Here is a 25,455-nt window from a genome sequence, read left to right as displayed (position 1 = left end):
ATGGCCGAGTGTTTGATGGGAAATGAGATTCGTTTGTGTGCATAATGCGGTTGCCAACGTTGAAAACTGGCAGCACGGACCCATGTTTGGCAAATGCAAATTTTCTGCAAATTTCCTAATTACTTACGTCTGGTTAGTTGGTCACTGCCCATCAATGCAGTCGGTCAATTGTCCAGTACTCCAAATAGATCTTTGCGGGAGCACAAAACTGATGGATACATATGTACATATGTACAAGTTACTGTCGGATCTTAGCGGAAACGGAAGTGATGGCTTTGGAAGTGTGTGGTTTCTGGAGTCCTCAGCACCGATTTCAGTTAAGCAAACAGATTTTGTGATAATTTATATTTGATCTGATCACACAGTGGAGACTCGTTAACAATTCACAGATACCATTGGTCGCAACTGAATTTATGCAAAATGTTTATTTGTACGTGTACTACTTATGTACATATGACCTACCAAAGACACTGGAATTTTAATGACTTTGTGTATACTTGGATTTTTTTGGTTAATGCACATCTACCTGGTGGATCGCCAGATGCGTTTTCATGGCCCGTTGGCAGTAGGCAATATCGTTGACCAATTTTTCCGGAATTTGGTGAGGATTTGGAATTTCGCACCTCATGCAAAAACCCCTTGATGGTTTCGTAGCGCTCGTTCGGCGTTATGTCGTTGAAATTAATGTTTTTCATTTCAAATGTTGTTTTATCCTTTGAAGTTTAATTTCTTTGTTTTGATTTCAGAAAATGCCGCGAAGTGATTCAATAGAGTGCCCAAGCTGGATTAGAGTCTTGTTAAAAAATGACAGCTACTCAGTGGCAGGTCAATGGTTTCCATATAACATTTATCGAATATGAATTCAAGCTGTTCTTCCGCCATTTTCTAGGCAAGAATTAAAAGATCAATAAATAAATTAAATACTGTATTAAACTACGAGGCAGAACATTTTGGTGACCGGTAATTAATGGGTAGCCCCAATTTAAGACCCAGCACAGCTGTCAATTCAGGCTGAATGTTATGTTTTGGCAGTAAATATGATTGATAGTATTGGCTGCGGCTGCGTTCTGTGCACCCATGTGCGTAAATGGATTAATTACTATTTAATTATTCGCATATTGATTACCGAACGAAGGCAGAAACGTGCCAAATTGCGACACAGTGTCCATTGCAATTCATATTGGCAGTGAAAAACTAAAGAGATCGAAAATGACCGAGTAATTTCAACGTGATTCCTTTTCGAATCTTTCGCTCTCTCTTTGGGAATATTGATTTGAAATCAAGTTGGGCGAAGTATTTTTGGATCTCTTTTGCACAGCTTTTTGGTGCAACTCAACTGCCAACTCTGGTTTTCGCTCTGTTTTGCCATATCCTGTGGCAACTTTAAAGCTCTTTGGCCCGGCACAAAACTTTCGACCGCAAAAAGGGCCTGCCGCAGGAGCTCCATAATCCTCAAAAGGCTTTCTCATTGCCAAAGCAACCAGAATACGCACCAAATCTTGGCCGAAACAGACACAGCTGAAATCTCATCATAAGCTCTGCTTCCTTGACCAAATCTAAAGTTCGCTTTCAGCACAAGGAGATTTTGGGGCTATGCCTTTGACGTTTCTTGTTGTCCGTGGAAAAAAATATATGAATGTTGTTTTTAGGTGAAGTGAGCTGACTTGACATCCCTTTCGAAGGGCTCGCCCAAGAAAAAATCACAAAAATTTAATTACATTTCATTCTATACTTGTATCCATAAAAAAGGGGTTTCTTTTTTTAGTTTATTCCTGATTCGTTTACTAAGTTTCATCCATTTATGTGTTATTTGTTAAATTTATTATTTACCCAATGATATATAGCAATATTTGTGAGCATGTGTTAAATTAACAATTAAAATTTGAATAATTCTTGTCAAAGTCCCCAGCAAATAAATTTTATTTATTACATTGCATTCCAAGGGTCATCCTAAGTATGCATATAAATATCGCTGGTGCGATAATAAATGTCGAGCTCGAAGCCCTCCACAGTACTTCAACCGAAATGGATGTCCGTGTAACTGATGACTCCTGGATGCCAGGTCATATTCATCTTCAAAGTATGGGCGTGGCAACAATAGATGGTCCCAGGACACAACAATAGTCGATGCGATGGCTAAGGAGGCACTTTTCGGTGGCGCAAAAAGAAAAGGGACCACAAAGCGCAAAAAAAAAAAGGACAATAGCACCTAATGGTGCGTTGTGGTGACGGTGGTGTTAGGCTAGTGGTGCTGCTGGGTTGGACGGTTGGTTGGGCTGGCTGTGTTGGTGTTGCCAGTGGTTCCGGCCGGAACAGTGGCACGCGGTGCCAGAGCCACCGACGGTGTCCCTCATTTATCATTTACACACCAACGCACGGAAAAACAGTCCGAGCACTGGCCAAATGATGGTGATGGGTTGATTGTTCCTTGCTGCCGGGGATAGAAAATTTTCGGTGGAAACTCCATTAACGCTTTATGTCGGCCCGTCATTTGCATTGATTAAATCACTTTGCGGCCGGTTCGGCAAACGGTTGGCAAATCCCCACCAGCTTTCCGCAACAGTTGATGCGCACCCCTAAAATTTTTATGCACTACTTCTTTGCCTCAAAAATTGCCTTTCTTATTCGACATTGCGACGCAACAACTATCCAACCACGTTGTGTAAAAAAATTTCCAATAAATTTCACCAGGGTCCTTATGACCATTTAAATTTTGTTTCGTGATTTTGTTCTGATACAGAGAGAGTTAATAGGAAAGGACAATGTTCTACGTCTACGTCTTCTCTGTTTTTTGATTGTTTTTTTTTTCTTTTTTTTTGTTTGCTATTTACTGTTATTAGAATAGATCTTTTCAGAAGGGTAGGCCAGGAACAACGTAAGGGACTTAAAAGTTGTCCCACTGGGAGACCAAACAAACTTCCACAGCAGCCGATATGCCCACAGACTTAGAAACCACCCAAACATGTTGGCGAATGATCTTGTCGACCCTATTTCCCTTCGACGTCTGAAGAGAATACATCCCCATGAACTACCCCCATGAACACGTAAGATAGCATAATCTCTTCACTGTATGATGCAGCCTATCGCCATCAGCTGGAGGCGCCTCTGAAGAACAACTTTTACGTCTGAAGTCTTTTAAATGAACATTAAATTATTATTTACTGCAGTTGCAATAGATAAATTTTGTTAATTTTTTGTTGCAAGTATAGAATTGTACTTACATATGTATAACGGATACCATTCATAAAGTGACCTAAACCTACACAAGAGATGAACCACTGCATTTGTTTGCAACTATTTGTAGAGTTGAACACTCGAACAAATTTTAATCTTTTCCATTTGAATGTTAGAGATATTCCCAGTACAATGCTGAAAAGACATCAAACAAGGTGAGAAAATGCAATGAGGGTCACAAGTGTATCTTTGATTAAAAGTTAACAGCTTAAAAACCAACAAATCAAGATTAGTGGCATTTGTGCCTTTTAGTCCATTTGTTTGTTTATTAGAGGTTTCCATTGACTTGTTTGCAAAGAAGATTGAAGACATACTGCGAAATTCCTGCGCAAATATTGAATTTAGGAAAGCAATACGAGGAACTCGGAATTTAACAGCTTGACTAGCTGATATATATGTATGTGTGTTTTTAACATAGTTTCGCTATAATTAAATAATAATAATTTTAAAAAAGTCTGCGCAACTGTTTGAAGTTTCAAATTCTGGTTAAGCGCGAAATTAAAAGCTCTCTGTTAGTTTCTCTTTCGCCGTTAAAATGCGTTCCACGAGACTGTTATGTTAAGATGATAACGATAAAATGCCATGTTATTTTCGCAATACACAATTCTTTGCAATACAAGGAACTCAGAATTTAACTGCTTGATTCGCTTTTATATATGTACATATGTATGTGTGTTTTTAAAATTGTTTCGCTATAATTTAATAATAATAATTTAATAATAACGTTTATTTACTGCACCCCTGTACAGTTTTATAAGCACACAAAGACATTTATTCTCAGAAAACATCGGTGGTTGAAGCTGATAAGCTTTAACAAATGTATGATAAGCCGACCGAGAACAACGAAAACGGTAAATTCCCGAATCCGGTGTCAGTTGCGCCGCGTATATGAGCTCGGAACATTCAAAAAATGAGTGGGATAAACGACGAAACTTCTGCAATAACTAATGCTACCACAACAGAAGGGAATCGAATCTCAGGCACTAAAAGAAGTAACGATGGAGGCGCTGGTGAACAAGAGTCGAGACCCAAACAGCGTACAATCGCACAATTGGATCGTTCAACTTGCTCAGCTGGACCTTCAACAACTCATCCATCCACTACAATCTTTGCACTAAACACCTATTGCTGGGATATGATACTGTCCTATTTGAGCCTGAGTGAACAACTATATCTCGCCACCTCAAATCATCAGCTTAAAATGCTTTTCGAAGCCCTGCAACATAGGTACAAAATCATTGGAGAAAGCGACATCGGAAGTATCGGCGAAATGGAACTGCAAAAACTACTGTACATTGTCGGAGAGCACGTGATCAGCTATGAGTCGCCATTGGATCCGCATTCTGGGCACGATCAGCATTTGTGGATATTGCGCGACTACTGCCCAAACCTGCGACACCTCAAAATGTCTTTTCGACGCCCCCGATGGAACCCTTTGTTGAAATTGAAGAGTCTAACATCGTTACATGCTAGCCTGCACTTCACGGATGAAGGTCTTTATAAGGATTTTATAATCAGCCTAAGCGATTTGCCGCACCTGAAGAAATTGAAATTGGAGGCGACATCCTACACGGGCGACGGACTACGTGCCCTAGATAAATTGGAGTACCTGGAGATTGGCAACCAGCGTGGATTTGATGCGAGCATTTTGGCCTCGTGCTGTATGACAATGAAGAAGTTGTGCCACCTTAACATGGGTGAAAACACCGCCAATCTCGAAGCGGAAGACTTTCGGGTAATTGTGAGAAGGGGAAAAAATCTGGAAAGTCTCGCCTTTTCGTTAATACTTTTGGAAGGAAATGTACCCTACGATACTGTCCACCAGCTTCCCAAATTGAAACACTTGCAGTTGTGGTATCGGGACAATAAATTTATCTCGAAAAGTTTCATCGAGAAACTCATTCAAAAACCGGGCACTCCGTTGGAAAGTCTAATTTTGATGGGAAATACCCTGAAACTGGAAGAAGTAGATGCTATCTGCGAGATATCTTCACTTCGGGAGCTGTTTGTCTCATGCAAAACAGATGCAGCAAGAAGTTTTCTACGTCTAAAGCATTTAGAAATCTTGGACGTGAAAATGTTATATGTTAGCAACGATGAGTTGCTTGCGCTTCTGGAAGAATGTGCTCTTTTAAACGTACTTAGTGTCCGGTTTGCCAGGGAAATCACCTTTGAATTTGTGTTAAAAGCTTTAAGTTTGTACAGTCACAGAAAAATTAAAATCTATTTGCACGAATCATCTGTTGATTGGAGCCTTAATCTTCCGGTTCCGAAGGGCAAGAGGAACATTCAGTTCATTAACGGCTATTTAAAGAGTCCCATATTGATGAACAAAGATACTAATGAATTAGATTAATTACAAACGAACAGCATTTTTTGTTAGTTAATAAAAAAACGTTTGACTTTCGCCAAATATTGCCTTACTATATTGGTAATTATTATTTGACCCTGTAAGGTATTTTATGTATATTTCCAGAGCTGCTGGGGCCAACGATATTATACAATTGTGTAACTGCTAGTCGGTTGTCCTGCTACCTGGTCTCCAGGACATCGAGATCGCAAAGGTCAGCATTTGTGTGCAGGATCAGAATGTTGGTTAGCTCATTGTGTTCGTACTTCTTTGGGTTCCTAACTGATTTAGTTTTTAGGCCGGCAGTTGCGAAATGTCTCGTGCAAAACAATGCAAAATCCGATACACCTTTTCTTTATTTTCTTAGGGAGGCGCAGCTGCTCTAGAAAACATACTCTTCCGTTCACAAAATAATCGTGGCAAGAGTCATACATACATACATGTATGTACAATGCTGAATTAAGTCAAAAACAATACATATTTAATAGTTATGACAAATATTTAAGCCACCACGTTATGTTGTTATATTCTTAAACTTAAAAGGGTTAAGAAATCAGGATACATATTTTTTAAGAAGATTAGAAATCAAAACAATTACCATAACTGTTAACAAATTCACCTATTATTTATTATAATGAATGTTATATTTGTATTTTCTATAAATATCTCACAGCCCCTCCCATTAGAAATTCATAGGGAAGACGTATGGCGTATTTCGTTATATCTTTCTAATCGTGAAAGTCATCCGAATTGATAAATATATATACTTTTGTATTTACACTAACATATTTTTTATAAATGGGTAGCATCGTTAGGCGTATTGAAAAGAAAAAGTTTCGCTTAACTTTTTTTGGGTTTTCCACTGACAGCCAAATAATAATAATCGCAGTAGCCGAAATAAAGCTCTTTAAAAAGTTAATTAGAGAGTTGCTGCTCTTAAATTTAACGCGGTGGTTGTTGTTAATTGTGTACTTTCTGTTGCATGCAGTTCATAATTTGTTCAAAACTTCGAGCGGCCACTTTGTTTGAAAGGACTTTCGAAAAGGGGAAAAGTTTTTTTTCCTGTTTCGATTTATTTCTGGGACAGAAACGATTTTTGGAGCCACTCGAGACCGAAAGTCCAAAAGCCTAGCCATTTTTTTTAATTGTAACCTAAACATTTTTCCAAGTGTCCTAATACGTCGATTATTTAAACATTTCATCAAAAACATTACGCTTTCTATTTAATTATATTTTGATAAACAGTTGTTTAATTGATTTTTGTCAAGTTCGCTTTGCAGTGAATTCTTAATCTTAATCAAAGCAACAGTAATAACAACTTAAGCGATTACCGTGGACATAATATATGGATTATATATATGGATATAATACATATATATTCGATTAACTTCAAAACAATGCTTACAAACCCATGAAGAACTTATTCCAAACCCTTTTTATAAACCTTTAATATGTATTATTGGTTTGATCTCTAAAGCTTAGAACTAAATAAATATGCACTCATTTTTAAAAACTATGCAAAAACAATGGACTTCGGCAAAAATAAAAATTAACGTTATACACATTTTTAAATTTTGCGCACTGCTGGAGTTGCCAGTCCTAAAAAACAAACTTCTGACATATATGGCCACACTGTCGGCAAATGTCGATAGACGCCACGACCTATCGATAGCTGGACAGTGTCATCTCTAACATTTACGACGTGTTGACCGGGAAAAAATCAAAAGAAGCCAGCAATTGCTTTTAAACCACGAACCGCTGAACAAGTACGGAGTTTGTAAAATACTTAATATTAGCTAAGTCCGTGCGAGCGTAGCCAAACAAGGAAACTAATTCCAACGCTGCCGTGACACAAACTTCCGTACGAAATTGAAAGTCAAATGAATTCTGTACAAAACTGTGTGTGTGCGTGTAATTCAAGCGTCAATTTGTCGATGATAAAATTTGCCTGCGCCTAATGTACACATGTCTGCGTCTTCGTTGAGCATATGAGCCTGTGAATGTGTGCGTATCGGTGTGAGCGTCGAGCATAAGAAAGCAGCACAAAACAACAACAACGGCAGCAGCAGTAACAACAACAGCAAGAAGGCAACGACGCTAAGAGAAAGAGAGAAGGAAGGGAAGAGCAGAGCATAATCGGACTCCATTTTACAAGGCGAAAAAAGGAGTAGGAAAGAGCGCACCATGGCCAGTTTCCAGATCCACCAAGACATGAGCAACAAGGAGAATCCGGGCATTAAGATTCCGGCCGGAGTGAAGAACACCAAGCAGCCGCTGGCCGTAATTGGGGGAAAAGCGGAGAAAAATGCGCTTGCGCCGCGGGCCAATTTCGCCGTGCTCAATGGCAACAACAATGTGCCGCGTCCGGCCGGGAAAGTTGTAAGTACCGTTGCCGATTTCCCGTACATCCAGTGCCTAATTCCAATGCAGCTGCCTTTTTATATTTTTATGGTGGTGGGATCGTCACACCACTGCGACCGTGCGCATGTGTGAGATCTCCTAGTGGTGGTGGTGGTTTTCTCTCCCTTACCTCTCCCCTACCATCCCATCCTTTTCACTTCTCCATCTTACGTTACTCTCTTCTTAGAACGACCAATGCACTTACTTGCGCCTAACCTAGAACCTTAACTAACCTAGAAAAAGACACAGGCCTTGCAATTACGCGCCTTTTTGATGATTTGCAACAACAAAGCGAAGCAAGGAGGGCAAAAGCAATTGCGACATGCAACGCACACATGCGTATAGGTGCACACATACACACACACACGAGCAATACGGGAAGCCAGGGAAAGGCGCGCAACTTAAAGTTGGATCGATTTATGGGGGGGGATAATCATTTTATTTCTTTTTTGCTTACTATATTAAGGATGCATATGTAAAAGGAATTATCTTTGTGTTTTTACTTTTATAATCCCACTGCAATATTACCTAATATAAAATTATTACCTAATATAGTAAGTTGACCATATTGTTGAATTTGTCTTCTTCGTCTTCTGTTCCTTCCAGCAGGTCTTCCGTGACGTCAGAAATCTTAATGTTGATGAGAATGTGGAGTACGGCGCCAAGAAATCGAATGTGGTGCCCGTGGTGGAGCAATTCAAGACCTTCTCCGTGTATGAGGACAACAACGATACCCAGGTTGCGCCATCCGGCAAATCCCTGGCCTCCCTAGTCGACAAAGAGAACCATGACGTGAAATTGTAAGTTTCCATCTGTCACTTGGTAAGCCGCAAACAAACTTTTGTTTGTTTTTTTTTTCACTCCATTCAGCGGTGCTGGGCAGAAGGAGCTGGTAGACTACGATCTGGATTCAACACCCATGTCCGTGACGGATGTTCAGTCCCCCATGTCCGTGGACCGCTCCATTCTCGGTGTCATACAGTCCAGTGATATCAGCGTGGGCACTGAAACGGGAGTCTCGCCAACTGGAAGAGTCAAGGAGCTTCCGCCGCGCAACGATCGCCAGCGGTTCCTGGAAGTGGTTCAGTACCAGATGGACATTCTGGAATATTTCCGGGAGAGCGAGGTAAGCTAAACCAGGGACATAAACATAGGCTTCAATATGATATTATTAGATGACTTCCTCACAAAAATATTTCAAACTCACAAACTCGCTTTCATCGCGTAATCATTGTCAAAGACAATGATATTTTTTAACTAGTAACTGAAGTGGACAACTTTTATCAGGTCGAGTTTTCCTTGATTATCTTCCAGGGTATTGCAGTCATGTTTTCTGGCATAAATTTGGAATTTTTTCCCAAGGTATCTTGCGTTTTCAATGTGTTACTACTTACTTGGCCATGTGCATTGTACTTTTCTGTGCAGACGCAGGCAGACGTAATTTCTTAGGGGAAGTCGGACCCTGTCGCACCCTCCGTTGGCATTCCCTTCACGCAACGCTGCCTCTTTATGGGTTCATGGGTACACTTATTCCCGCTCGCGGGCACATGTTTGTTGGGCGGGAAGCGAAACGCTTGTCTGTCTGCGTCCGTCTCATCCTTTGTCGTTGTTGTTGACTCTCTTTTTCTCATTCGTCCAAAGTCGTAGAACACTCGGGGTACCAATGGAATTCGACTTGCAGAGGGAGGTTGACTACTATTGTAGTTTGTTTCCTACGTTAGTAAATAAAAGATTAAAAATTAAAATAAGTTTAAAAACTAAAAAAAAAATTAAAACCAAAAAAGTTTTAAAATTGATAAAGAATTTAAAAAACTAGAAAACCAAAACAAATAAAAAAAATTTAAAAATATTTTAAAATCGATAGTTAAATTACAAAACTCGAAAACAACATTAAATAATACAAAACAACAACACAAGGATTAGGTTTTGTCCAGAATGGGCGTATTCTTTATTTTCCCTTGATATTTCAGTTTTTACTAGAGATGGGTTTTTGTCTTTTTTTTTTTTTAAATTTTTAAATATTTGAAATGCTTTGTTTCCAACATGAACATTATAATTTCGTCGTGAAGATTCCCAACAAAGATTGTATTTTTAAAATAGTACAATGTTCTGGACGCCTATGGAAAGTTGCTGCACAAGAAAGTGAGGCAGCTTTCTAATCGCATCCAGCTCATTATTCTCGAATCGTCTTGGTTGGGAACTTCAATACAATCCCACTAACGTGAGTTCTTGTTGAACTGATCGTAAAAGTCATCGGAGACGGCATTGGTTAGGCCCACAAGGGCTTCCTTGCGCTGGCGATCCTGCTCCACGGCCAACTTGGAATTCGCCCGCATCAGCTCATCGAATTCCGCCTTACGTCGGCGATCATCCTCGATTTGGTGAAGGACCAGGGTGCGGTCCATATTAATGGAGTATTGCTCCCACTGTTTGTCCATCATCTGGGCCTCCGTCTTGCGCTGAATAGACAAACGAAGCTGCTGATCTTGTCCAAGACGAAACACGCGAAGTTCTTCGGGCGTCATGCCGCGATACATGAAGGCAATCTTCTTGTTCGGATCGGTGCGCGATTGAGCCACATCCGGATTTTCAGTTAGCATATCGCTGGAGAGCATGTTATAGATCTCGGCCATGTCATCCTCGTACTTTTCACGCTTTTCCCTTTCGCGGTCCAATTGCTTCTGCTTGGCCATGTTGATATTGAACTGACGCACTCGCTGGATGACTTGGTTGCGCATCTGGTGATCAGACTTGGCCATCTCCTGCAGATGCTTGTCTCTGCAACCAACGTTGTCCATCAACACATTATCGGCCTGCTTGCGAGCATCCTCCGCCCTCTTACGCTCCTGCACTTGCTGATCCAGCCAGGCTCTTTGCTGCTCCCGCTGCCGCTGCTTTCTGTCAGAGTTATAGAGGTCCTCGCCTTGAAAGATCTGGGCACTGGACACGCCCAGCGAAATGTCATTGTCGGCGACTCTTGTTGGACGTGCCTTCTTCAAGAAATTCGGATCATTTAGGTCGAATTCGCGGCGCTGCTCCTTGCGCTGATAGCGGCAGCGATAATAGTTAAGATCCGAGTCCACCACACGCTGTTTTTTCTCCAACTCCATTTCCTGGGCCAGGATCAGACGCTTCTGCAGCTGCTCCTGTTCTTCAAATTTCTTGTCGCACTCCATCTGGGCGGTTCGCTGCTTCTTTTTCTCAAGTATTTGGCGATCCAGCATTTCTAGGTCGAGCTGTGAATAGGAATATTCGGCAATGAAGCTCACCCAGTCTGCAGATGCATACTTACCCCGTAAAGACGCTGTTTGGCATTAAAAATGCGCCGCTTCCGCTCATCTTCGTACTGCTCCCGCTTCTGCAGCTTCATCGCCTCGTCGAGATCCTGCTTGGTGCATATACCGATTTTGAGCGTCATTGTGCCGGAGTTAGTTATAAAAGATGTTCAACTGTATTCGAGGTCGATATGTCTGTCTCTTCTTGTTAGTAGGATGTGGATATATGCCTGAGTTGACTTTGTTTGCCCGGTTGCTGGGTGCTTTGTTTATTGTTTGCCTCTACTACTACCTCTGTAACCTACTAGTTACAGACTATTTACATATATCTATAATAATTTCATGGGAGTTAACTGCCTTAATATAAAACAAATGCTGATGTATGTACATATATTCATGTCAATCGAATTCTTTAATTTTTGCAGCTCGAGTCGCTTGACGGTTCCAATAATCGTTAAAGCGACCATAAAATAATCACCTAATGTACATATTGCCCATATATATGTACATATATGTAGGTGTTTGGCAAAGAAATTTAAGTTCGAACTGGGAATTTCGATGCGACTCACGTACTACGAAATAACCAATAAATAAATAAAAATCGGTTAACTCCCTCCCCCAGCTGTTGTTTGCCACTTCTCCTATGGTATTTATACGCTTGATTTGATGACTGTACGGCTTTTTCTCCCGTGAAATTTGTACATTTTTGACACCTTCTTAAGATGAAACTGGGAACGGGTAGTTGGTTGCCAGATTAGAGTGTAGAAAAGGCATAAGCTATATATATGCGAATCCTAACCTAAAGTATTAAAAGTTTGGCTTAGTAATTTTTGTTAGGCCGGGTAATCTAATCGGTTTCTAATCATTTGTTTGCATGTGTTTGCATCTTCCAGAAGAAACATCGCCCCAAGCCACTCTATATGCGCAGACAGAAGGACATTAGCCACAATATGCGCTCCATCCTTATTGATTGGCTGGTTGAGGTTTCCGAGGAGTACAAACTGGACACGGAGACGCTCTATCTCTCGGTCTTTTATCTAGATCGATTTTTGAGCCAAATGGCGGTGGTGCGCTCCAAGTTACAGCTGGTGGGCACGGCAGCTATGTATATTGCCGCGTAAGTATTCTTGATAGTCCGGTAATAATGGTGTGTGTATTCATGGGGTTTATTTTTTTATTTTTCAGAAAATACGAGGAAATCTATCCCCCAGAGGTCGGTGAGTTTGTCTTCCTCACCGACGACAGTTACACCAAGGCGCAGGTGCTACGCATGGAGCAGGTTATCTTGAAGATTCTCTCCTTCGATCTGTGCACACCGACTGCTTACGTCTTCATCAACACCTATGCTGTACTTTGCGACATGCCTGAGAAGCTGAAGTACATGACGCTGGTAAGCTATTGCCAATACAAAAGAAAAAAGAAACAAAGCCGAAACTTAACTTAATGTTTACCTGACACAGTATATTTCCGAGTTGTCGCTCATGGAGGGAGAAACGTACTTGCAATATTTGCCATCACTTATGTCATCCGCTTCAGTCGCACTGGCGCGTCACATTTTGGGCATGGAGATGTGGACGCCAAGGCTGGAGGAGATCACGACTTACAAGCTGGAGGACCTAAAAACGGTTGTGTTGCATCTGTGTCACACCCACAAAACGGCAAAGGAGCTCAACACGCAGGCCATGCGGGAAAAGTACAATAGAGACACGTAAGTCGCAAACACTAGATAGCCGAAGAATGAGCCCGTGTTGACCAAATGTATTTCTTAACAGTTACAAGAAGGTGGCTATGATGGAATCCGTTGAGATGAGCAAGGACGACTTCGATCAGCTCTGTGAGGCTTACAATTGCAAGCAGAAAGAGGATGAGCACCAGCAGCCGGATATTAATACTAAATCGAACGTGAATTTGTTTTATAAGTTTTAAGTGTTTTGAGCCGCTGTCATGGCCAAATTGTATATTAGTTTAGTGTTTCCATGTAACATTATGTAGTTTTAGTTATAAGTGTACACAATGGATCAATTGCAGTTCGGTCGCAGTCAGCCAGTCGTATAAAAGCTTCGCATTGGTTGGCCGATTGACAAGCTCCCGTTGCAAGTGCCGGACAATTTTATATGTAAGCCATATAAAAGATAGTTGCCAAAATATACGCGCTTAACAACATTCGCGTCTGTCCACGGTGAGAGCTTGTCATGCCAAGCGGGAGCAGTAAGAACTTCGGCAGTCTTAAAAACTATCCGATTAGCCAATTGAAATTGGAGGAAGCCACCGGACACAACATATTAGTGCTGCTTATGCTAACGATATTTTATATTTCAACCTCTTTATGTTAAGTATGTATGTTTTCGTGTTTATAAATTGAACCATACTAACGTATACAATGTGTCTAAAGCAGAAACAGCTAGCTTCGAGAATTATTTTACCATATTTATATATTACTATTTACTCCGTAAATGTTCTGTGAACTCCAAAACAAATATATACACAATTTTAACAAAAGACACCAACCGCCCAGCCAGGACGGAATAAAAAACTCACACTGATCGTGCTCAGAACGGCAGGCAGCCGTGGAATGTTGCTAAACTCTTGTTCTTGTAATCTTGTAATCTTATACGCTTACTAAATGTTTACTAAACTTAGTCTAGACCATCTTGCGACCACATATGTAGCTAGAATAGAGCGCTGCCGAAATGCGTACAGCCAGATGATGGGTCTTACTTTACACTTAGGTTTATGCTAACTAATCCATTTAGTTTGATAATTCCATTGACCATCGCATCGAGTGTTTTGTGCTCGCCAGCCGAATATTACCTAAATATCCAATATTAAGAATTCAATAAAACTTTGAAAGATGCAAGCAAAAGAGGTGGTTGTACTTGTACCATTATTTGTGTGTCACGTCGTTGGGTCAAACAAAATAAATAAATAAACCCAGAAGTAATATTCGTTATTTCAATTGTATACATTACATTTTTGAAAGAATTATTAACCATAGCCGCTCTAACCATTTGATTTTTTATAGCTGCGTCACAAGTACATGCGGGAGCTGGCCAAGGGAGACTCCGATTGGCAAAGAATGGTGGAGATGCGGTTTTTGGCTCCGTACCTGTGCCACAAGTAAGGGAGTCTGAGTGGTCATTATTATTATTAGAAAACCTTCTAGCTCTTATAGTTTCTGAGATCTCGACGTGGACATGGTTAGATCAACTCGGCTATTGATCCTGACCAATAATATATGTATATACTTTATCGGAAACACTTCCTTCTTAGATAGATTACTTTTCAAGGAATCTATTATGTGTATCCTTTTACTCTACGAGGCACGGGAATTTTATATCTCGGAATTTAGGCAACGCGCGAGCTCCCCAGTGGAGGTGCATGAGCTGACTGCTGCGTTTGAAGAGATAAGCATGGTGCCCCCAGGCAGCCCAATTAATCAACCGATTGACTCGAATCCCCTGCCAGTGGACCATATAAGCCCCGCTACGTCGTTCCAGGAATGCCTGAGGGCGACTTTTCGCTTCTTGCAGAGCACGGTGTATAAGAAAGAGTTGGATTCGGCCTTGCTGGGTTTGGAACAACAATATATACTGAGATTAGGAAAAAGCGCAAAACAACAACAACAGCAGCAGCAACAACAACAGCAAGGAGGCAACGAAATTTCATGATTTTTGTGGGATATCAATAGATATTGGTTCCCAATAATTGAAGTATAAAATAAGACAAAATCCTTAAATTGTTAATTTTTCTTTTCCTTTTTATTAACTGTTTTAGGATAACAATGAATGCCTGAATAACAGTGAATGCAAAGCCCGCGATTGCTTTATAATCGATAGAAAACTATCGATTATAAATGTTTTGCCCTTATACGATTGGTGTAGAAAAATCACAAATGGATAACGAACTGGAATTAATCAACCGCAATTTAAACGATGCGCTGGCCAAGTTGAAAAACAGCAAACACAATAACTTGCAGGATGTTAAGCTAAAGATGGCCCGCCTGATACGAATCCACTTGAAGCACGTTGAAACTACTGTGCTCTTGCTCAGGCGGAGGACGCAGCAGAGGACCAGGCGGCGGTTTAGGATGCTGCGCACGTTTTTTATGCGCCAGATGATGGAGATGCACTCGAACTACCTGCACACTTACGCCATGCTGCGCCTGAAGCATTCCCAAGTCGTGGACACGGAATCGGAAACCAGCGATGTCGATGAAGAACCACACGACAAGATTGGCGTGCCCTGCACCTTTCCCAGCTTCGATTCCCATTTCTTTGAGCATGTGATTCCCGAGCTGAGCGAGGAGGACTTTCTCAACACACTCCATGTGACACGGGGAACCTTTGAGACCTTGTGCAAGCAACTTTCTCCCACTCTGCGGACGTCAGATGAACTGACTCAAAGAGAGCCAGCAATTTCTACCGAAAAGTGTGTGGCTCTGGCTCTGAACTTCCTGGCCAGCGGCGAGCGGCTCTCTTTGATTGCCGAGAGATTTTCTCTGCCCCGTCCAAGGACCATCAAGTGTTTAAAGGTCTTTTGCAACGCCGTTATGTCCACTTTGGGGCGGGCGCTTCGCCAATTGCCCCAGAATCCAGTGGACTGCAATAGTGTGGCCAAGGGGTTCCAGCGTGAAAGCAACATGCCCGCCGCACTCGTCGGCGTCCTTGGCGTCTGCTCCATTCCCATCCGATCCACTGGCGAGGCCAAGAACTCGATACTGCGCATGGAGTATCTGCTCGACGATCGAATGCTCTTTCGGGAGCTGCAATTGGGATGTGGCTTGCGTGCCACCCTGGGACCCATGTTTTCCCACGCACCCAATACTCTTACCGCAATCCCTGAATTCCGCATTAATTCCCGACTAGTTCCGGCCTTTGTCTTGGCCCCGGTGTACCAGAATTATCCACTGCGTCCCTGGCTTTTGCAGCGCTATACTGATCCGACAGCTCCGCACGAGCACGACTTCAACGAGGTTGCCGAGCACCTGCAGGAATTGAGTGACTGCGCACTGCATCGCCTCATGTCCCGCTGGAGCTTCCTTAGCCAACCCCTGGACATTAGCTTCCATACGGCCTCGTGCATCATCACAGCAGCCGCAGTATTGCACAATCTACTGGAAGAACTGAGCGAACCACACATGCTTGAGTGGGGCAACTCGGTGGACGTGTCCAAATTCCGGGCAGAGCCGCTGTCAGATTCAGTCAGCGAGGACGCCGAGTCTCATGCGGCGCTAGAAGTGAGAGATTTCCTAGCCAGAACTATAAGCTCCACTGAAATATAAGGCATAGAAATCGATGTGCAACCACCGACTTCTCATATACATAAATACTGTAGAGATAAGGACTAAAATAAAACCAAATTAAGTTACATTACAAAAATGTAGGATCTTATTTATTTCAAGATGTAAGAAAAATGAAGTATGCGCATCTAGTAAAGACGCTGGGGCGGTCCCATGGAGGACTTGACGTGCAGGGAGCGCACATTCTGCCAGTTCTTCTTCAACAGCGACACCAAGAAGTTGATCGACAAGTTGACGTTTTGGGCCAGCTCGTCGGACTTCATGCCAACGTGGCCGACGGCGACGGACAGGCAGAGCACCTTCTTCATCTGGAACTTGATGGTCGACTTAACCTCCTCGATCTTGCCAATCATAGACTCCTGATGCGACAGCAGGGCAGGGAACTTGCCGGCCTTGTTCAAGCCAGGGCCAAGCAAACGAGGAATCTGCTTGATCAGCGACTCAGAGGCCAGGAAGGCATCATAGGACTTGGCCAGCTTCTTCACCAGCTTCTTGTTCTTGTTCAGCTTCTTCAGAGCCTCGGCATCCATGAAGTCGACGTTGTTGGCCTTGGCTTCGTCGCAATGCTGCTGATCGCCAAGGATGCACACCTTCATCTTGGGACGAGGAATGTGCTTCAACCTGTGGGATGACAAGAAAGTAACCATAAATTAGCCAGTGCTTTGTGGATTCAAATAGATGTAGATATAAGTGGGGCCTCATGGAAAACTTACAAGGCTCTCAGAGGAGCACGTTTTCATAGTTATTAAGAAAATGGGGGTTCGGTGTCCATTGCTGGAGACCTACTCAAATTTTAAAGACCCTGAGTGCAGGTCCGTCGAGATGTGACAGCCACATGTCCTCGACTACCTGATGACGTGATGAACTCAACTCCCATGGGAGCTTCTATCCAAGCACGTGCGCAGGTGACTTAGCCAACGTACTTGACGGTGCCGGAGAAACGCTTGTCCTTCTGGGGATCGTAGTTCTTCAGGCCGATCTGCAGTTCCACCGTCTCGAGGAAGCCGCGCTTCTTCTTCGCCGAAGCCTCCAGGAGTCCATTGACGCCCTCATACAGCGTATCACGCGAAACCTTCGACCTGCAAGATTGAACCAATTATCAAACAAATGGAAGGCAAATGAACACTGCAAGCATTGGCTGTTTATCTTTTTTTGACTGTCGGACTAATGCGCAAATGAAGGCAGCCCACATATTAGTTGCTTATTTGGCACATAAAACCACGTTTTTCTTTTGCAATCATTTCCAAACTGATATGGACATGGAAAAGGTCTAAAAAGCTGGTTTCTGATTGCCACTGATCACAGGATCGCTTAGAATTCAAATTTCATTAATGTACCCAATGTTTAGTTGCTTTCTTTTACATATTAAAATCTGGATTTACACTTACGCCATCTTTTCTGTTCAACGTGCGATTTAGAAAGGAAGTGAAAATCGGTTTTTAGAGGTGAGAAACCTCTGGCGATAGTTTCGTGGGCGCGTGTGCTTGTGCGAATATATATCGATATTCATTAATAGGGCTATTCACGAGAAATGCTGGTTAATAAAGAATTATAAATTCTTCAATTGTTTATAAAAATATTAAATCTAATACCCCCTTTTTTATAAGTTAACGGAGTACACATACACAGTGGCATATTTTTAGAATTTCATATAATATGTTACGCAAAAATCAAAGGAACGAACAGAAATAATGGAAAATAATAAAGGGATGTCGGCAGACAATGACGTTTCAATACACTTATTTTTTACTTTTTATGTGTCACAGCTTATTTTTTTTTTGTTATTTTTGTTACAAATTAATGTATAACTGACAGTAGTTAGTGGGAGCTCCTAAATTAATAGCTGCCAATGTCACAAATCATAATAATACAAATTGCTAATTAAGAATATTAAGAATATATATATATATTATTTGAAGGCGTTTGAATAGCAGGAATCACCCTAATAACAAAATCCATTTATTTGGCGATGCTTTGTGGGCTGCCAACTGGTTTTTATCACTATTAGTTTACCAGCCCTGGAACTGCGGCTTTGTTTGTAGCCGAGAATATTGGTATTAAAATTTGCACTTGATTAAAATTTGCACTTGATCTCTATAAAATCTATATATGCAACTAGTTAGTTACTGTGTGTCTGAAGATTCTGTTGATTATAGGCTTTCTTCTCTTTCTTCTTTTCTTTCTAGGTGATATCATAGTGTGTTCAAGAGAGGCAAAGAGAAACTCTCTTGCGCTCTCTCCTTAAAACGGAGAGTGCGTGGAAATGAAAACATTGCTTTCACCATCTCGCCGATTAGTCTGCATATCAGTGTTTAGTCGGCTTTTCGCTTTCGTTAGATAAAAATTAAGTGCGTGGTGTCGTTGCAATTCGCGGATTATATAAGGGATTTGAGCCGCGACTGCATTGATTTTCCATTGGCCATGGCCCGCATCGTTGAAAGCAATGTAAGTTAAATGCAACTAATTCCGTTCGCTGGTATGTTTATATAACTCCTCGATTCGCATCACCACCTGCCCCGCCCACATCCATCTTGTTCTATTCCCCCTCACATTTCATAGTTGTCAGTGATGATCATTTTTCTCTTGGCCAAATGCCTAATGCCTCGGTGGTTTTGCATTCTCCCAAATTTGTTGGTCAACAGTGATGGGAACTGTTTGTATTAGTTATTTGTTATTATTTTAAATTATGAATAATTGAGAGAACTAAATGCTTGCACTGTAGAAATAGTTTGTAACCTAGCCACCTGATCATTTAACTCATCTATTGGCTCATAAACTAACACAATATGTAAATAGTTTCCTTCCCATCACTGTTGCCCAGTGACGTCGCCGACTTAAGAATAGAGATGATGTCTGCCTTGTGCCCCGAGGCAATGAATGATGCGGATCGTCTGGTGGAAAATCTGCGCCATGTGCCGGTCCGCCTGCCCAGGGAGTTGGAGGTTCGCCAGCTGTGCCGCTCGTTGAGTGACTTGCTCGTCGGCGAGTCGAATCTACTGAGCCTGCAGAGTCCGCAGATCGTATGCGGTGACATTCACGGTCAGTTCGAGGATCTGCTCCACCTGCTGGAATTGGGCGGTTCGGTGCAGGAGCATCGCTACTTGTTCCTGGGTGACCTGGTGGATCGGGGCAAGAACAGCGTGGAGACCTTTCTTCTGCTAGCTGCTCTCAAGGTGCGACATCCGGCACAAGTTAGCCTGCTACGGGGCAATCATGAGTGCCGCAGTGCCACTCGATCCTATGGATTCTACGAGGAGTGCCTTTCGCGGTACGGCTCTGCGAATGTCTGGAGGATGTGCTGCCGTGTCTTCGATCTCTTGCCGCTGGCGGCTATCATTGATGGCAATATATTGTGTGTTCATGGCGGCCTGTCGCCGGATATGCAACGATTGGATGACTTACGTAGCCTGGATCGCTGCCACGAGATACCCGAAAGTGGAATTATAGCTGATCTTCTCTGGAGCGATCCACAGGAAGCGCCTGGATGGGCGGCATCGCCACGAGGACATGGAAAACTCTTCGGTGGCGATGTTGTTGAGGAGTTTACGCGCGCAAATGGAATCTCTCTCATATGCCGCGCTCATCAGTTGGCCCAGGATGGCTTCCGTTGGCATTTTGGCCAACTTCTTGTTACCATATGGTCAGCACCCAACTATTGCTATCGCTGCGGCAACAAAGCGGCTATTCTGCGCTTAAATGCTGCTGGCGATTATGATTTTAAAGTGTTCGAAGCGCAGGCGCTGCACTCCAAACCGCAGCCAAGGAAACCGAAAAAGCGTTGTCGTCAATTTTTTCAATGATTTAATCGCTATCTGAATCTTATCCCAAGTATTAATACGGTTTGAACTGGCCGAACCTACCGATCACTCCAAAGCGACCTTTGCCATTCCAAACTACTCATATACTCATAATTTCGTAATCAATAAAATACGTGTACTTAGTAAAACATGCAGCTAGATTTACGTTTTGACTTTGGCGGTCTTTTTATATGCAGGTTATAATGATCTTATTAAAATATAATGACCTTGTTAAAATAGTTTTTACTATCGATCATTTGAAATGCAACTAAGCAACTAAAATTAATGCACTTATAGAATATCTACTTTATGAAACATTTCATTTGAAATAGTAAGATCGTATATGTACATAGCATAACTGCATTTTATCTGCTTAGCAAGTGAGTCCATATTTTTTGCAGCCACTGTGCCGACTCGTGCTGACTGTGCATCTTATCACAGAGAGCAAAAGAGAGCGATGAGAGAGTCATCATAGATGTAGATGTAGTTGTATTTGTAGCGGCTTTTTCACGCGACGACTGGGCTTCATTTCAATTGGAAATTGGAATCGGCGGCACGCGGTCGCACGTATTTGTTAACTTACGGAGTTCGGTGTGCAATTCAAATCGGAAATTAGCCAATTTTTAACAAGTGTTTTTGTTTTAATATGACGGAATTCGATGTAAGTTCAAGTGCAAGCCGCTTTTTCTCTCTCTTTCTACTGTCATTTCCATTTCTCTTTTACAATTCGGTCTCTCTGTTTATCAACCAGTGCTAGTGCTGTGACGTCATGGCTAATGGGTCTCGGACTTGTTTCCAAAGCAAAAAAAATATATACTCATGCTTAATAATGGAAAGCTCAAGGTCGCTTTTGATATGGGGTTAAAGTTGGAAGTCTCAACCTAGTAAACCAAATTAGCAGCTGTTTTTTTTAAAGGGCGCCTTCGCTTTGCAATCACATATATCAGTTTTGAGTGCGAATAATCTGTGTGCGAGATGTGTTTTTTATTTTTGTGACTTTCTTATCACTGGCGGTAGTTTCCACCAGCCACAGTGACCTTTCATAGCCCATCAGCCCATCGGAAGACCAAACGCAATACCACTGGGCTAAAAATTAGCTCAACTAAATATCAGATTATTAATACAGTACAATATACATGCTTACCATTTAAATGAAGTAAAAAATTACTATATTAAAAGATATGATCATTTTTGATCAGGACCAATAGCAGAGTAAAACTGGACTTTTTTAATTTGGTTTAATATTTTAAATATGACAAAGAGATAATATACAAAGGATTTTTCCATGTATATTAAAAGATATATATGTTTCCATTTCTCACGATCTCAAAAGATTAATTTTTACTAAAATTACCTAAACAGGGTTACAAGATTAAGTTTATAGATTATATTGTTATTGTGCTATATTTAAAATAAAAATGCAGTCAGTGCAATCAGCTTTAAATAAACTGCCTATAGGCCTAAATAATTGATTGAATCTGCACTTATTTCAATTTTAACAATGAGAACTATGAAATAGGAGTTACGTGTGCATTTTGTGACTAAATTGTCTCACTTATATTATTACTTTTTAGTTTGTGCCACTCGCCGTGGGTGTGGTAGCCGTACTCGCCGGCGCCCTGATCGTCCACTATCTGCTGAATAAGAAGTCCACGAAACCACGCCGGGAACCCAATCGCACCGCTCGGCTGCGCACACTTGTGGATCCCAATGACAAGTACCTGCTGCCTCTCATCGAAAAGGAGAATCTGAGCCATGACACTAGGAGATTCCGGTTTGGATTGCCCTCCAAGCAGCATGTCCTTGGCCTGCCCGTTGGCCAGCACATTCATCTGATCGCCACCATCGACAATGAGCTAATAATTCGGCCATACACTCCGATATCGTCTGATGAGGATGTGGGCTACGTGGACCTAGTCGTCAAGGTGTACTTCAAGGATTCGCATCCCAAGTTCCCGGCCGGCGGCAAAATGACACAACACCTGGAGCAGCTCGAGTTGGGGGACAAGATCTCGTTCCGTGGTCCCTCGGGTAGGCTACAATATCTCGGCAATGGCACCTTCTCCATCAAAAAGTTGCGCAAGGATCCTCCAAAGCACGTGACCGCCAAGCGGGTCAACATGATTGCCGGCGGCACTGGCATTACTCCAATGCTTCAATTGGCCAGGGAAGTTCTCAAGCGCAGCGATAAGGATAAGACTGAACTGGCGTTGCTGTTCGCCAATCAGGTAATTAGCGAGCACTTAGGCTAGCCAAGTTAACTAACATGGTTGTATTACTTCCTTGCATTAAAGAGCGAAAAGGACATTCTACTGCGTGCAGAGTTGGACGAACTGGCCCAGAAGCATCCTGACCAGTTCAAGATCTGGTACACAGTCGACAAGGCAAACGAAGGTGAGTTGCAGTAATAAAGGAACTAAATAGCTCATGCATAGATATCATTCTCGTCTTCATAAGATCGTATCATTTGATCAATGTCTAGCTCGTTTGTACAATTCAAAATTCGCTGGAATGTCAATTATTTTATTGTTAGAACTTTAAAACCGTTTAAAGCACTTAATACCATGGTTTACTCTTTCACTTCGAACATATTCATGGACTCTTTTTTTCAAGCCACATTCAAGAATATTCCACTTAGAGTCGGTTCAGAATGGAATACTACATTTTAGGCTGCACCAATCTTTCCCTTGCATCCCAGCATCCCCATCACCATCCGGAGTATCACTCAGACATTTTTCAAGCATCTATTATGTTAAGAATCTTGTCTCTGCCCCTTGAACCATGCTGCTATCAAACGCATGCCGCGAATGGGAAACGCGCGCTTTGTAGCCTGGTCCTACAACACTGGCCACGTGAACGATGATATGATGCAGCAGCATCTGTATCCGCCGGGCGAGGACACGCTGTGCCTACTGTGTGGTCCTCCACCCATGGTGAACTATACATGCATTCCGGGCCTAGAGCGGCTTGGTCACAGGGCCGAGCAGCGGTTCAGCTATTAGGAGTTGATCCAGCCGACAACATAGATACTATTGCCTGTGTTTTGATTTAATTTAACAATGCTGAGCCAGTGGGAAAGATTGTGTGCATCAGGTCTTGCTAAGAACACTTGTACGCCCTAAAATGTTGCACTTATATTGATATTCCTTCATATTTTGCATCTAGGTTGGCAGTATAGCGTTGGCTTCATCAATGAGGAAATGATCGCCGCCCACCTGCTTCCGGCCAAGGACGATACCATTGTGTTGCTTTGCGGCCCACCACCAATGATTAACTTTGCCTGCAATCCGGCGCTGGACAAGCTTGGCTACCATCCGGACACCCGTTTTGCCTACTAATATGATGGACATTATGGGACGAAATTGCATTTTCGTTGTGTTATATTCCTCTTTTTTTATCTGTTGTCTCTTACCAGCTCATCAAAATCCAAGAGTTCGCCAAGATTTCGGCAATGTGATTGAAAACCAAGCGAATAAAAACATTAATTAGTTTAAAGTTTAAAGCATTTTATGTTTAGTGTTATTGTGGACATAAAACATAGATAACATTGATAACATAGCCAAACATCGTTATTGCTAAGCATTGATGTCGCTAAACATTGATATTGCTAAACATTAATGTTGCTAAACATTAATGTTGCTAAACATTAATGTTGCCAAACAAGCGATGTGGCCGCTTAGAAAAGGAACAACTTTTCCAGGAAGAAAAGGTCAAGTTGACGCAGGAGGAGTGGGATTTAGGTTATTTTATTAACCAATAAAAAATGCTGTTCGTTTGTAATTAATTTATTTCATAAGTATTGTTGTTAATTAATATGTGATTCATTTATGAACTGAATGTTCTGACTCCTATTGATTTTTACTTCGTTTTTAATGGCCATTCAGTCAAACAAAAACGTTCAGTTCGCTTGAAATTTTATTAAAATGTACTAACAAATTCTATGCTAACTACTTTTAACAAAAATTATCTTTTGCAACTGCAGTAAATAATAATTTAAAGTTTATTTAAAAAACTTCAGGGTTCGTTGCGACAAATGATGGAAATGCGACGTGTCCTGGGCACCAGCGCACCCTGAAACTGGGAGTGCTCCTTAGCTAGTATCTCGTGTGTGAATTTGTAGCGAGCCGTGTGGCTCATTATGTACAAGGAGCGGCGCGGCAACAGGATGTCAGCGTAGAAGTTGTTCTTTAGAGACGCCTCCGGTTGATGGCGATAGGCTGCATCGGGTTCTGACCCCTGGGAATTCGGATCCGTTGCAGTTCCCGACGATTGCTGTTGGTACCGCTGCTCATCCGTGCGCACAAGTCGCATCACACTGTCGCTAAGTAGGCTGATTCCAGAGATGGTGTTGCCGCAGTACTATTAGGATGAACGAAATTAATGATAAGCCTTTCTGGTGATATCATTGCAATGCTGGACATACTCTCGTGCTATCCACATGGGGCTTGATAACGCCATCGGGTGCAAGATCTAGGATGTGGACATAGGGCATAACTGCTCCATCGAAGGCGACTTGGCGCACGCGCTCCAGGATCTCTCTGTTTTTAGGGAACCACTTCTTTCGCTCCGTCTCCCGAAAACCGTGTATGGCCTGCAAGACGGCCAGCATCAACTTGGATATTATCCATGCTAACATACATGTTCGTGATCTTATCCCACATCGTCCCAGTGATCGAACTCGTAGCGCAGACGGCTCATATAGGGCTCGATCTCCTCGTGCAGCTGCTGTTCCTCTGGCTCACTAATGAAATCCGTGATGATGCGCATATGCTGGCGAAACTCCTTCTGCTCCGTTTCGGGCCATTTTCCAAAATATGCTGTTAAATTGGCTTTTATAGCGTTGCTTTCCACCGCTTAATGACGTTCAGTTGTAAACACTTTTAATTGGCAGCTGATTTATGAAAACAATATATCTACTTACCTTGGCGATGGCACCGTCTCAAAATGTGGCCTATAAGAGGACTTCTGTTCTGGATAATCATTTCTTGAAAGTTACGTGTAAATTGAAAATAAGCAACAGTTAAACAGCTGTTCGATAATCTCCTGGCGCTGTCACCCGGTCGACTTTTTTTTATTAATCGCTGACTTATCGATAGTTAC

General features: G+C 42.1%; 8 protein-coding genes and 1 non-coding gene across 21 annotated transcripts, besides 2 other annotated features; 5 read left to right on the top strand and 4 right to left on the bottom strand.

The window, feature by feature from the left end:
- The first annotated feature begins 2,877 nt into the window (after positions 1-2,877).
- Positions 2,878-3,072: a mobile genetic element.
- Positions 3,073-4,115: 1,043 nt separating this feature from the next.
- On the top strand, positions 4,116-6,116 carry CG43064 (uncharacterized protein). Of its 2 annotated transcripts, none has more exons than NM_001300107.1 (1): positions 4,116-6,116. In NM_001300107.1, the coding sequence occupies exon 1, from the start codon at positions 4,145-4,147 to the stop codon at positions 5,588-5,590; it is 1,446 nt and encodes a 481-aa protein (NP_001287036.1). In that variant the 5' UTR covers positions 4,116-4,144; the 3' UTR covers positions 5,591-6,116. The 2 variants fall into 2 exon arrangements, with proteins under 2 accessions (NP_001287036.1, NP_001246726.1); NM_001259797.1 differs by having other exon boundaries at positions 4,116-5,644.
- A 1,142-nt stretch (positions 6,117-7,258) lies between these two features.
- On the top strand, positions 7,259-14,118 carry CycA (Cyclin A). Of its 2 annotated transcripts, none has more exons than NM_001259795.2 (7): positions 7,259-7,963; positions 8,594-8,784; positions 8,855-9,110; positions 12,153-12,376; positions 12,445-12,649; positions 12,720-12,967; positions 13,032-14,118. In NM_001259795.2, the coding sequence occupies exons 1-7, from the start codon at positions 7,769-7,771 to the stop codon at positions 13,183-13,185; spliced, it is 1,473 nt and encodes a 490-aa protein (NP_001246724.1). In that variant the 5' UTR covers positions 7,259-7,768; the 3' UTR covers positions 13,186-14,118. The 2 variants fall into 2 exon arrangements, with proteins under 2 accessions (NP_001246724.1, NP_524030.2); NM_079306.4 differs by having other exon boundaries at positions 8,591-8,784; positions 13,032-13,754.
- Positions 9,993-11,807, bottom strand: CG7264 (uncharacterized protein). 2 transcript variants are annotated; one of them, NM_140258.3, is made up of 3 exons: positions 11,648-11,807; positions 11,277-11,588; positions 9,993-11,220 (listed from the first exon to the last, which is right to left on the bottom strand). In NM_140258.3, the coding sequence occupies exons 2-3, from the start codon at positions 11,400-11,402 to the stop codon at positions 10,201-10,203; spliced, it is 1,146 nt and encodes a 381-aa protein (NP_648515.1). In that variant the 5' UTR covers positions 11,403-11,588; positions 11,648-11,807; the 3' UTR covers positions 9,993-10,200. The 2 variants fall into 2 exon arrangements, with proteins under 2 accessions (NP_648515.1, NP_001261727.1); NM_001274798.1 differs by lacking the exon at positions 11,648-11,807 and having other exon boundaries at positions 11,277-11,460.
- A 293-nt stretch (positions 14,119-14,411) lies between the features above and the next one.
- Positions 14,412-14,553: a mobile genetic element.
- A 551-nt stretch (positions 14,554-15,104) lies between these two features.
- On the top strand, positions 15,105-16,630 carry CG32095 (uncharacterized protein). The gene has a single exon (NM_168482.3). The coding sequence runs from the start codon at positions 15,251-15,253 to the stop codon at positions 16,538-16,540; it is 1,290 nt and encodes a 429-aa protein (NP_729755.1). The 5' UTR covers positions 15,105-15,250; the 3' UTR covers positions 16,541-16,630.
- RpL10Ab (Ribosomal protein L10Ab) lies at positions 16,626-17,986 on the bottom strand. 2 transcript variants are annotated; one of them, NM_168480.2, is made up of 3 exons: positions 17,947-17,986; positions 17,272-17,637; positions 16,626-17,179 (listed from the first exon to the last, which is right to left on the bottom strand). In NM_168480.2, exons 1-2 carry the CDS (start codon positions 17,949-17,951, stop codon positions 17,469-17,471), a joined length of 174 nt encoding a protein of 57 aa, NP_729753.1. In that variant the 5' UTR covers positions 17,952-17,986; the 3' UTR covers positions 16,626-17,179; positions 17,272-17,468. The 2 variants fall into 2 exon arrangements, with proteins under 2 accessions (NP_729753.1, NP_648514.1); NM_140257.2 differs by having other exon boundaries at positions 17,482-17,637.
- Positions 17,713-17,853, bottom strand: snoRNA:Psi18S-920. The gene has a single exon (NR_003866.1). It is a non-coding gene; the product is annotated as a snoRNA:Psi18S-920 (small nucleolar RNA).
- Positions 17,987-18,561: 575 nt separating the features above from the next.
- Positions 18,562-20,499, top strand: CG11597 (uncharacterized protein). Of its 3 annotated transcripts, none has more exons than NM_140256.6 (3): positions 18,632-18,676; positions 18,745-19,003; positions 19,355-20,499. In NM_140256.6, exon 3 carries the CDS (start codon positions 19,405-19,407, stop codon positions 20,356-20,358), a length of 954 nt encoding a protein of 317 aa, NP_648513.3. In that variant the 5' UTR covers positions 18,632-18,676; positions 18,745-19,003; positions 19,355-19,404; the 3' UTR covers positions 20,359-20,499. The 3 variants fall into 3 exon arrangements, with proteins under 3 accessions (NP_001163423.1, NP_648513.3, NP_001036602.1); NM_001043137.3 differs by having other exon boundaries at positions 19,118-20,499; NM_001169952.2 differs by lacking the exon at positions 18,632-18,676 and adding an exon at positions 18,562-18,612 and having other exon boundaries at positions 18,745-20,499.
- CG5946 (uncharacterized protein) lies at positions 18,562-24,142 on the top strand. 7 transcript variants are annotated; one of them, NM_140255.4, is made up of 5 exons: positions 18,562-18,612; positions 18,745-19,003; positions 21,930-22,583; positions 22,650-22,749; positions 23,521-24,142. In NM_140255.4, the coding sequence occupies exons 2-5, from the start codon at positions 18,980-18,982 to the stop codon at positions 23,691-23,693; spliced, it is 951 nt and encodes a 316-aa protein (NP_648512.2). In that variant the 5' UTR covers positions 18,562-18,612; positions 18,745-18,979; the 3' UTR covers positions 23,694-24,142.
- CG14130 (uncharacterized protein) lies at positions 24,127-25,393 on the bottom strand. The gene is made up of 4 exons (NM_140254.3): positions 25,277-25,393; positions 25,015-25,208; positions 24,779-24,946; positions 24,127-24,714 (listed from the first exon to the last, which is right to left on the bottom strand). The coding sequence occupies exons 1-4, from the start codon at positions 25,335-25,337 to the stop codon at positions 24,370-24,372; spliced, it is 768 nt and encodes a 255-aa protein (NP_648511.2). The 5' UTR covers positions 25,338-25,393; the 3' UTR covers positions 24,127-24,369.
- Between the last annotated feature and the right edge of the window lie 62 nt (positions 25,394-25,455).

The sequence above is a fragment of the Drosophila melanogaster genome, chromosome 3L (genome assembly GCF_000001215.4).
Source record: "Drosophila melanogaster chromosome 3L".
NCBI lineage: Eukaryota > Metazoa > Arthropoda > Insecta > Diptera > Drosophilidae > Drosophila > Drosophila melanogaster.
The sequence above is the reverse complement of the archived record's forward strand: the minus strand, read 5'-3'. Positions and strand labels throughout refer to the sequence as shown.